The following is a 12493-nucleotide window of genomic DNA, read 5'->3' as shown; positions in this document are numbered from 1 at the left end:
CTCATTTTAAATCTAAATCGAAATCTAAATTTTTAAAACACTTCAAAACAAACCTCATAAGATGAAATCGGATTCGGAGGGAGCATAAAATTCTCCATCTTTTTATGTAGGGTAAATGGCATATCTATTGAGCTTGTAACACCTGTTAGCAATATCTCCAGAATATTGAAATTTTTTTAATCCAAAAAATATAAGTAAGTACTATTTTTTGATATTTAATCTACCTTTTCCCTATAAGGACAGGTTTCGAATTTCATATCCGAATAAGTACAGTGAGTGTATCAATAGGTCGTAACACAATATCTTGAAGTGCTACTAAATATTCGTTCGACAATAATAATCGAAAAATAATTAAATTGTACTAAGAACGCTGCTGTACAAAGTATACATTTTTTGTACGCTTTAAGAATCCCATCGACCTCAAGTTAATCTAGGTTTATCAATAACTTTATTAAGGACTTTTAACTTTATTGATTCATATTTCAAATACTATTACCCTAAATTACGTTCTATAAGTTGTTTAATTGAAAAGCTGATATGGTGTTAGTTGTGTTTAAAATATGCTAGAAACACGCTTATGGTAAAGTAGGAAAAAATTCTAATATACTAGGTAATTTAGATTGCTTCACTTATTTGTTTTTTTTTCAGAGTCAGAATATAATTGTGCTCCCACACCAATGAATGTAACATTAGTGAAATTCTCCGTCTGACACAAGATAAGGGGGGGGCCGGACAGCATAGAGTCATTAATAAACACATAGGGTGAACTTTGGAAAGTGGGACACTTAAGAAAAATTTCAATTTGAAATACATTTTTGAGTTGGATAAATATTTATTTTTTTCATTTTCTTTGCGTCATGGGATTCCTTGTGAAGTATTCTAACAGAATTTTCACAACTTTTATTACAAATTTCGACTGATTAATTGGAAAATTCAAACAATTGAGAAAAGAACACATTTTAAAAAGATGGACAAAATTTTGGAAAGTGGGACAAAAACTTTTGGAAAGGTGGACACAGATGGATATTAATGACAAAATAATTTATGAAATACGTACAAAAACCAATTGGTGTGGTTTTTCTGCGCAATACTTGCATTGGATGGTTGTATGGTTATGCCCTTTTTCTCCTAGTGACGCTCAAGTAATCCAAATTACCAAGAACTTCCTGGACGTACCAACAAAAAGAGTGTTATCGCTCATGCGACAACAGAGCCGCGATGCGGGAAGTGAGAGAATCACTTTTTGGGAAATTTCCCCCTCTACTCCACACATACATGGACGACAGAATTTCCCATTGTGTCTTCCCCATCTATCTCTCTCTACGACATCATCCGCCATCATTCGACCACGATTCATCGCGCTCTCTAAGAATTTATTATTATCCGAGTCATCTATTACGTTTATTGTCAAATTTAAGTAAATTTAGTTTCATAGTATCCAGTGAATTAAAGTAGTCAGTAAATAAAGTTGAGTTCATCAGAAAATCAGCGTTTTTGGGGACAAGAAGTTGGCGTCTGCGGAAGGGCACAATTTTTGCACTTCGAGCCCCATCTAATTGTCTCTCAATCACCTTTCAGGTATACAGTCCAGATCAAGCAATAGTGACGCAGGCATCCAATTATTCATACAACATTCATTCATTTACATACAGGTACGCCACAATCATTCACACTAACTCACGCACGAGACAGAACATTCACGCAGCATTCATTCTTTACATTCAGGTAACATACAATACCATAAACTGGTCCTTCGAGCCGGATCTAATTGTCTCTCAATCACCTTTCAGGTATACAGTCCAGATCAAGCAATAGTGACGCAGGCATCCAATTATTCATACAACATTCATTCATTTACATACAGGTACGCCACAATCATTCACACTAACTCACGCACGAGACAGAACATTCACGCAGCATTCATTCTTTACATTCAGGTAACATACAATACCATAAACTGGTCCTTCGGCGGCAACTAGTCCTTGTGGGAGCATAAACAGATCCTTCGAGGGAAAGAAAATCAGTGGCCAGTGGACTACAATACTTGCGCCTTCCTTGGTATCTGTTCCGGTGTAATCTCGCCTACAACACAGCGCCATCCCGGCCAGTAACTGACTCATTCAGCCTCAGTTTCTGTCTCATCAGGATGTCGGCAACCAAGAAGCGTGGTTACATTCAAGGTCAAATCACCAAGTTGAGGAACTCATTGGATGGCATCACAGACATTCAGCTGAAAAATCCCGAATTCCTCATCGAACTCAGAGCAAAATTGGACTACATTGAAAATCAAAGATGCAACTACTTTGAGATTCATGAGACAATTATTAGTGAATTGACTAATGATGACGCAATTGCCAAGGAGGAAAAGACACTCAGTCATTTTGTGGATTCTTGTGACAATCTTGAGATTGAGATTCGCATGTTCATCCGCAAATGCAAGTCAAATACAGAAGCTGGCGGTGCAGATAGTGAGATGATCTCGTTGGTCGACAAGATGATCAGTAGGCACAGTCAAGATATGGCGAAATTGATGAAGGATCATGACAGACAGCTCAATCAACTCACCAAATCGGAAGTCAAGAGTAACATCAAATTGTCTCAGCTCTCGTTGAAACCATTCAATGGAGAATATACTGAGTGGCCATCATTTCACGCCTCCTTCAGTCATTCTGTCCATAACAACAAGGAGCTGCATGACATAGACAAGTATCAATATCTCTTGAATTCTTTGACTGGAGAGGCAAGATCCGTCATCAAGGAACTTCCCGTGTCAGAACAAAACTATCAAGTCGCATGGGAGTTGCTCGTCAAGCGATTCAACAAGCCCAAGAGCATCCTTAAGGAGCATTTCACTCGCTTCTTTTCTCAGCCAGAGCTCAAGGCAGCGGATGCGAGCAAGCTGCGAAAGCTTCATAGCATTTATGAGGAATCAATTCGCGGAGCAGAACAGATGGGGGCGACCAACAAGGACGCCTGGTTGATCTTTTTCGCCACACAAACCTTGGATCCTGACACAAAGGAGCTTTGGTCTCGTGAGAAGACAAAAGGAGATCTTCCAACCTGGCAAGAGTTCAGCGACTTCCTCTCAGATCGCTGTGATGCACTGGAGAGCCTTTCCAAGCCAAAGGTCAATTCCGGCAGTTCATCCCAGCCAGCTCCTCAAAAGAAGCCTGTGACCCAATCCACCACCAAACAGCAGAAGCAATCATCATTCTGCAACACCAACAATGACGTATGCAAGATCTGCAAGGCAGCTGTGCACCACGCATGGAGATGTGACAAGTTTTTGGCCAAATCAGCATCCCAGAGACTCAAGACACTTCTCCAACTTCAGATGTGTACGAATTGTCTCAGTCCACTTCATACTAATTGTGAGCGAGGTTCATGTCGTGTTTGTCACCAACACCACAACACCATGATTCATGATGCCTTTGATGAGAAGGTATCCGCTCAAGAGCCACAGTCAGCTCCCAAACCATCCACATCAGTGGACAAGCCCAACCATTCAGAGGCTCAAAAAGCGTCACAGTCAACGCAAAACAAATCATCCTTGGCTACTGTGGACACTCAGTCACTCAACGAGACAACAAGCAGCTCGGACAGCCAGTCGTTCATGACAAGGATCACAAAAAACACCCTGCTTCCAACTGTACAGGTTTTCGCAAGAGGACCGAATGGGAAACTCCACAGATGTCGTGCGTTGCTGGACTCAGGCAGCCAGGTCAACTTCGTCACAGCGAGATTTGTGGACAAACTCAAACTTCCCAAATGTCAGGGAGAAGCACGACAAATCTCAGGCGTCAATACAGCCTTCACAAATGTCAATCAGACAGCAGACATCAACATTTCATCTACGGACGAACAATTCCAAATGACAGCCAATTTCATGATCGTCCCCAAGGTCGTGGATGAAATGCCAACAGACTACATCGAGCTCAATTGGAAGATCCCTGACCACATCACATTGGCAGACCCACAGTACATGATTCCGGGAAGAATAGATCTCCTTCTGGGTGCTGAATTCGATGCCCGAGCGAGGCGCTCAGGCAATCTTCAAGACAATTCTCCAGCCCTGTTGGAGACTGCCTTCGGCTGGGTAGTTCAGGGTGCCTGGGTTCAGCATCAGGGGTCTCAGGAGCTCAACAACTTCCTTTGTCTCGCCACGTTCACAGACGAGATGCAGCAAGTGGCAAAATTCTTTGAGGTTGAGGAAGTTGGACAGTATGATTCATCTCCATTGTCCTCAGAGGAGCAAGAGTGTGAAGATCACTTCGCACTGACAGTCAAAAGGAACTCTGAGGGGCGATTCATCGTGAGGTTTCCTCTTCGGGACAATGTTACTGAACTAGGGAGCTCAAGATTCATCGCTGAACAGCGCTTCAAGCAAGTGGAGAAGAAACTCAATCGCAATCCAATTCTGAAGCAACACTACATGGATTTCATGCAGATGTACCTGGACTTGGGGCATATGAGGCCATTGCCGGATGACTATACGTCATCCCAGCCAGAGTATTACCTCCCACACCATGCAGTGGTCAGGATGTCATCGTCAAGTACCCCTGTCCGTGTTGTCTTCGATGCAAGCTGCAAAACAACCTCAGGACTTTCCCTCAACTCCGTTCTGAAAGTGGGTCCTCGCACTCAGCAGGATTTATTTGACATCCTCATTCGGTATCGTCAATACAACTTCACAATCAAGGCCGATATCGAGAAAATGTTCCGCCAAGTCAGGATGCATGAGGAAGATCAAAATCTGCAGAGGATTCTACACAGAGATGATCCAACCAAACCACTTCAGACATTCCTTCTCACCACCGTGACTTACGGGACAGCAAGTGCGCCATATCTCTCAACTCGTTGCATGAAGCAATTGGTGGCTGAAGACGGTGACAATTATCCTCATGCCAAGGAAGTAGCCAATCGAGATTTTTATGTCGATGACCTTCTGACTGGCACTCAGACAATTCAGGAAGCAGTCACTCTTCAGGAGGAATTGGTAGCTCTATTCAAGGGAGGAGGATTTTCACTCAAAAAGTGGTCATCGAACAGTCAGGAGATTCTCGACAAAATCCCACCTGAGGACAGAGAAACAAAGTCAGTCTTGGAATTTGATTCTGGCGGCAGCATTTCTACACTTGGCCTTCAGTGCAATCCACTCAGTGATACACTGTCATTTAAGATTTCTCTCAAGGAAGGAGCGATTGTTAAGCGCAGTGTACTTTCCAACATGTCACGAGTTTTCGACCCATTGGGACTTCTTTCTCCAGTCACAATCACAGGAAAGATCTTCATCCAGAAGCTGTGGAAAGAGAATCTCGACTGGGACACGGAACTCCCAGAGCAGCTCAGGGACGAATGGATTTCTTATCAAGAGGAAATTCTCAAACTGTCAGCTCTGAGTCTGCCAAGAAAATTCACACCATTTGATGACGTCAAACAGTTGCAATTGTATGGTTTCTGCGATGCATCACAAGATGCATATGCTGCATGCATCTACGCGAGGTCAATTAACCTCAATGGCGAAGTGAGCTGTCAGCTGATAGCTGCCAAAACAAGAGTCGCTCCGACAAGTCCACTCACAATTCCCAGACTTGAGCTTTGTGGTGCAATTCTCCTCGTCAGACTTCTCAAGAAGGTGCAAAAGGCTCTCTCCATGGAAATTGGGGACATCAGAGTCTTCTCAGACTCAACCATAGTGCTTCACTGGATCAGTGGAGAGGCCAGCCGCTGGAAAACATTCGTTCGCAACAGAGTCATCAAAATCCAATCAGAAATTCCTGCCACATCTTGGGGACATGTCAGATCAGAGGACAACCCAGCAGATCTCGCTTCACGAGGAGTTCAGTCAGATGTTCTGCTGCACAATGACTTCTGGTTTCATGGTCCACAGTGGATTCTTCATGACGTACCACCTCCTTTCATCCAGAAGATCGAACCAAGGGATATCCCAGCAGAAGATCTTGAGGAGATTAAGGTATGTACCCATTTCCATGTCTCTAACCCTTTTTGGAATATCATCGACAGATACTCCTCCCTCACGAGGCTGGTGAGGGCAGTGGGAATCCTCAGAAGGTTCACACAGTTCATCACGAACAAGTACAAGGGACCCTGCCACGTCAATCGTGGCCCTCTCACTGCTACAGAGCTGGATTCAGCTCGAGAAACCATCATCAAGGCTGTCCAGGCTCAATCATTCGCAGAGGAGATTCAGGAGATATCCCGAGGGAAGGAGAAAAAGGTCTCAAGAGACTCATCTGTTCGCAAATTGCATCCCATCCTAGACGACAGGGGATTGATACGTGTAGGGGGCAGGATTGAGCGAGCAGAAACGACTTTTGACCACAAACATCCAATTCTCTTGCCATACAAACACCACTTCACGGATTTGGTAGCTCAGTATTTCCATACCACTACACTCCATGGGGGCCCCAAGCTTCTTCTCAATGCCATGAGGATGGAATACTGGCCAATCAACGGAATGAGGGTGGCAAAGAGAATCACCGGACGATGCCTCAACTGCTTCAAGGTCAAGCCCCGAGGTGTAGAACAGCTGATGGCCGATTGTCAAACCAACAGAGTCCGTCAATACCGCCCATTCACACACACGGGAGTTGACTATTGCGGTCCCTTTCTGCTGAAATCTCTCACACGCAAAGGAGCGCCACCCAAGGTGTACATATCCGTGTTCATCTGCCTCACCACAAGGGCCATTCACCTGGAGGTAGCAGGATCTCTCACTTTGGAAGCTTTTTTAGCAGCTCTCAGACGTTTCACAGCTAGACGTGGGATTCCATCTCACATCTACTGTGACAATGCCACAAACTTTGTGGGTGGAAGCCGAGAATTGGATCAGCTGAAGCAGCAATTCACATCAGAACAAGGACAAAACACACTCATCAATACCACAGCCGAGATGGGGATAAAATTCCATTTTATTCCTCCAGCCAGCCCGACATTTGGAGGGTCTTGGGAGTCGGGAGTGAAGCTGTTCAAAACACATTTTCGCAGAGTGGCAGGAAATGCTTCACTCACTCAAGAGCAAATGAACACCTTAGTGACACAGATCGAGGGTATTCTAAACTCCAGGCCACTCACAGATCTCTCCACTGACCCACGAGACTTCTCTCCACTCACTCCGGGACATCTGCTGATTCTTGGCCCACCAAATGAGACACCACAATTGAATATTCCAGAACCCAGTCTTCTTCACATTCCCAACAATCGTCTTGGACACTGGCAGAGGGTTCAACAGATCGTGCAGCATTTCTGGGCAAGATGGCACAGAGAGTATCTCCACTCACTCCAACCTCGTAACAAGTGGATGAAAGACAATCCTGCAGTAGAAGTGAACGATCTGGTCCTCATCAAACAAGACAATTTGCCTCCTCTGAGATGGCCAACTGGACGTGTGATCAAGGTACATCCGGGAGATGACAATTTGGTTAGGGTAGTTAGCCTCCAGACGCCTCTTGGGATCACTCAACGCGCTCTGTCTAAGATTTGCCCCCTACCAAAGGAAACATCGATGGAAAACTTGAAATCTCTCATCGTGATTTCACCCAGCCAGGATGTTATCGCTCATGCGACAACAGAGCCGCGATGCGGGAAGTGAGAGAATCACTTTTTGGGAAATTTCCCCCTCTACTCCACACATACATGGACGACAGAATTTCCCATTGTGTCTTCCCCATCTATCTCTCTCTACGACATCATCCGCCATCATTCGACCACGATTCATCGCGCTCTCTAAGAATTTATTATTATCCGAGTCATCTATTACGTTTATTGTCAAATTTAAGTAAATTTAGTTTCATAGTATCCAGTGAATTAAAGTAGTCAGTAAATAAAGTTGAGTTCATCAGAAAATCAGCGTTTTTGGGGACAAGAAGTTGGCGTCTGCGGAAGGGCACAATTTTTGCACTTCGAGCCCCATCTAATTGTCTCTCAATCACCTTTCAGGTATACAGTCCAGATCAAGCAATAGTGACGCAGGCATCCAATTATTCATACAACATTCATTCATTTACATACAGGTACGCCACAATCATTCACACTAACTCACGCACGAGACAGAACATTCACGCAGCATTCATTCTTTACATTCAGGTAACATACAATACCAAAGAGGTTCCGTAAATTTCAAACAGGCGCGCTGCAGTGTCCAGCAATTACATCTTTGATGAGGATACAATTTTTAGTATATTTCTTTACCCAAACTGCCCAGGTCCATTTCCAGGTGCTTCGGAAGTACTGCAGTACTGCAGTACTTGCCCTTTTCCAGGTTTTCCAGGTATTTTCGCTGACCAAACTGTCAAACAAGGTGGTCTTGGGAATCTGGATGGCTTTGGTAGCCTTTCTCCAGGAGATTACCTCCTTAACAGCTACTACTGTTGTTGCAACTATATCTCCGGATACTTAGGGATGGTTTTCTTCCTTGTTGATGTGATTTCACTACACAAAAGTACCAAATTTATTCACAAAAACAACTTGTCCATGATTTCAAAAAAGTTGTTTTGAATGCAACACAAAATAAAATCACTTTTCTCTCTTTTTAACTTAAATATTTCACAAATATTTTTTATTCACGTTTTAAATGGATGTATATCCTTTAAATTTCACTGCGCACTTAATAATAAATCACAAATTTTGCCAAGAAATCAAGCAAAAGACTTTGAGATTTTCCTATCAACTTCCATAATAAATAGAGAAAATGACAGCTACCGCGTTAAGGTTACGAACATCACGCATGCAATACATTTTTCAAATTCTTTTTGCAAGTCACTCTTTTATTGTTTAGTAACGCCTTTTGCATTTTTAACTTCTCAAATAATCACAAAATTAGGATTAATATTCGTTTGATCGAAAATTATAATATTTAATTGGTTTATTATCAAATTTTGAGGGAGGTGTCCCACATTTCACATTTCTTGGTCCCACTTTCCAAACTGTCTCACATTCCAAATTTTACCCTAGCCTATTTAAGACTTGTAAGATCTTAACGGTAGGCCCGAATTAACCCGTTTAGTGAATGTACTAGAAATACTCGAGATAGAATGTTCATATTTTGAAATTAGTTTCTTATCGATTAATAGGTGATCTTTTTTTGAAAAGAACAAAAAATTTATCCATAATGTGGCAGAGGGGTGGGGGGTCATTGTCAAACACACGTCTTAACGATTAGGGGAAACTAGGACACCAACAAATACGGTGTAGCACCAAACACTAATTTTTATTTCTAAACTACTTGGACCATCTCGACCACTTCTTATAATGCCTAAAAAATTTTATAAGTGTTTTCTTCTGAAGTCGAATATCCTATCAAAAAATTGCAGTGTTTGGTGCTACCCCATGTTTGGTAGTACCCCAGTTTCCCCTACTGAATTTAAATTCTTTGCTTAAATTTATTACAAACTCTATTGATTTAGATGGAGTAACAACCCAAGAAAACAAATTGGCAAACAGAATTGACAATTCAGGAGCTATTGAAAACTGCCATTTCCCCAACAGGCGCTACTGATGATTAGAGCTTGAAGTTCGACTTTAGAATCAGACCCGAGGCGCATAGCGCCAATGACCTTGTAATATTGCAATTATATTATTTTATTGGTTAATGTGAAATGTATGACAGTGGAAATTTTCAATTTTTGTAGAAAATGTGTGAAAAACGAAATGTAAAATACGAAATGGTAAAATAGGGTAAAATGATACAAGTTGGACATAGTGTTATAAGTTGGACAGTTCGCCGGTATAAGTTGGACAGGATTTTTTTCTTGATAAATACAGTACTAATTTTTTTTAAGCACAAGGAACCAAATTATAAAACTAAAGCATTAAAAATATACAAATAAAAATGAAGTACTAAATTTATCAAGAAAAAAAGCCCTGTACAACTTGTACCATTGTGCAACTTGTACCATGGTCCAACTTGTATCACTTTACCCTACGAAATATCCTAGAATACGAAGTTTCTGCAATACGACATATAAAATACGCAGATTCTGTAAACCGATTTTTTTTGAATTGGCAGCTGTCATGACTGTTTTACTGGTTTTTAACCCTTTAAGGACGACTGGGTCACCTGTGACCCATAGAGAAAATAATTTTTCCTGACTACCTGAAGTTATTTCTTACTAATGTTTGTACCTAATCACAAAGTAGAAAGATGTAGGAATCTAGGGTATGTTTTGCAAATCTCCAGCTGTTTTTTTTGATCGTTTTAATTTTTACTCGTACTCTAAATAACTCTTTTTATTATCACAAATATATTCAAGTTATTCCTCCTACAAAAATAGCAGAGCAAACGAATAAATTAGTCGTCTGGAAAATTTTGTGCTTTTTTACCTTTATGGACGATTGGGTCATATATGACCCATAGTTTTCCAGGACTTCTAGGGATAGGAAAATCTTTTTCTAACCATAAATTTGTTATTTAGGATAATATATCGTGGGAAACTTGATTTCATTGAATTTCACTCATTGGAAAGCTTCTCGTCCTTAAAGGGTTAAAATATGGCGAGGACTGGGAAACAGTCGAACCGAAACAAGCTTAAGCTTTCGAAACCGATTTTCGAATGTATCTTTTCTCTTGAAACTCCGGCTGTGAACTCTCAAAATATCGTGTGAAATGAATAAGGCATTTGAGAGGTTCAATACTGAAGTGTGAAAATCAATCATCGGTTTTAAACAAACCTTTTTAAAAAAAAATTACAAACATAGCTGATACGGCTGATACACTTTTTTGTACTATAAATATTTATTAGATAAACAATATTCAATATATATTTTCAATATTAATATTATTGTTTATTAATAATGATTATTATTCATAGCAATGATAATAATCATAATAGTTTTTAAGAATAAATTTCCTGTGTCTAGAAAGTTGTAAAACATAAGGCAATATCACGTTGAGTGAATAAGAGTTGCCTTAATTGCCTTTACTTTGTCTTCAATCTATTAAATCAATTAATAATGCTACAAAAGATTCCCTTAAAAATCGTGATGAGAATATTTTGCATTATTCGCAGAAATTTACTCTATTAAATGGCGGTAAAATTGATTTGATGGGAAGGTTCATTGAAATTCCAGTACATAGATTAACATTCAATTTGGGTAAATTGAGGAAAAGAGAGAAAAAAAAATTCCAATCAAATATAGATGAAAGTCTTTTTAGGAATTCACAACACACGTACAGTACATTTTTGTTTTAGTTTTCCACTATTCCCACATCCCTTGGACTTTTTCCTCTCAAGAGAAAAAAAAACCTTTTAGGTTGTTTGAACGAAAAGTTGGAGTTTGTGTGTATTTTGGTTAAATGCGGAAATTTCCTAACTCTTGGAGTTCATTTTCTCTCAATGTAAAATTGCTCCAAGAAAACGATCAGACAAATTTGGGGAATTTAAAAAAAAGGCCAGAGACTGAAATTGAAATAAAGAGCAGGAAATTCCATCCATTTTGGCGCATTATCGAAAAAATGTTTCAATTACACAGCGAAATTACATCTAATAAAACGGCCGAGAAAAATGAAAAAGTATGAGGAGAGTGTATTAAGTGGGGGGGGGGGAGGTCTTTCTGGGGTGGAAAAATTGTAAAATTATCCCAAAGTTTTCTCACAGTTTTTTTTCTCTGTTTTTTTTTTAGCTTTTCCGTTCACCATCAGCCCCAATATGTACATATAAAAGTTTCACACGCGAAGGGTGATGGGTAACAACGAAGATGGAGATTGTGAGTACCAAACCAAGAAAGTTTCCCGACTTTTAGACGTCTCTCCATGCCAAATTGAAATTTATTTATGAAATTTAATTTTGTCATGGCCTTGATTTCAAATCTTCTTAATTTATATTAAGAAGAAAGACTTCTACCAATCTCAGGCGGAATTAGATGCTTCGTTCCTTTAGAGTGGTTTCCCAGAACTGAAAAATATTGTCTTTTTAAATTTGATCATAGAAGAATTTTGCAACAATAATTCGTGTGGTTTCAAAGGAGTTTGAAGGATTTTCCAAGGGAAGGTTGAACAACAATTTTTAATCGACGAATTAAAATTAAAGGGTTGAAGAGAAAAGACTTACGTGGAAAAGCTTTGCGAGGATATTTGCATAATTAACTGAATATTGCACTTGTTAATAATTAACGTCAGCTCGACATGTGGAGGCATTTTCGTCTTGCTTGCAGTACTAGTTCGTCCTGTGAATACTGGTTCTATCTAAGTAGTTTAGAAATAAAAAGCAGTGTTCGGTATTATTCCGTTTTCTGTAGTGCCCCAGCTTCATCTAGGGTAAGAGTGCCAAATTTTGGTATAGTTGCAAATAAGCACCGAGGTCGTAAGTTTGAAATGCAATATTTTTAATTCATATTGATATTTCTTGTTCCTTCCTTTTCAGGAAGGTTGTGTGGAACCTTGAAAACTAGTTTATCATCTTTGTTTTCTTTAAATCACTTCCTAAAATATTGAAAAATTAATAAAAATATGGAGATTGCTTTGGGTAGTATTCCG

At 40.3% G+C, this 12493-nt stretch overlaps 1 protein-coding gene across 1 annotated transcript; it reads left to right on the top strand.

Moving 5' to 3' along the window:
• The first annotated feature begins 2146 nt into the window (after positions 1 to 2146).
• Positions 2147 to 7612, top strand: LOC129806770 (uncharacterized). Its single transcript, XM_055855542.1, has one exon. The coding sequence runs from the start codon at positions 2147 to 2149 to the stop codon at positions 7610 to 7612; it is 5466 nt and encodes a 1821-aa protein (XP_055711517.1).
• The last annotated feature ends 4881 nt before the right edge of the window (positions 7613 to 12493 follow it).

This window comes from Phlebotomus papatasi, chromosome 3 (assembly GCF_024763615.1).
Source record: "Phlebotomus papatasi isolate M1 chromosome 3, Ppap_2.1, whole genome shotgun sequence".
Taxonomy (NCBI): Eukaryota; Metazoa; Arthropoda; class Insecta; order Diptera; family Psychodidae; genus Phlebotomus; species Phlebotomus papatasi.
The sequence above is the reverse complement of the archived record's forward strand: the minus strand, read 5'-3'. Positions and strand labels throughout refer to the sequence as shown.

Coding starts and splice junctions, on each gene's coding strand:
- LOC129806770 (XM_055855542.1), top strand. CDS start 2,147: ATGTCGGCAACCAAGAAGCGTGGTTACATTCAAGGTCAAATCACCAAG.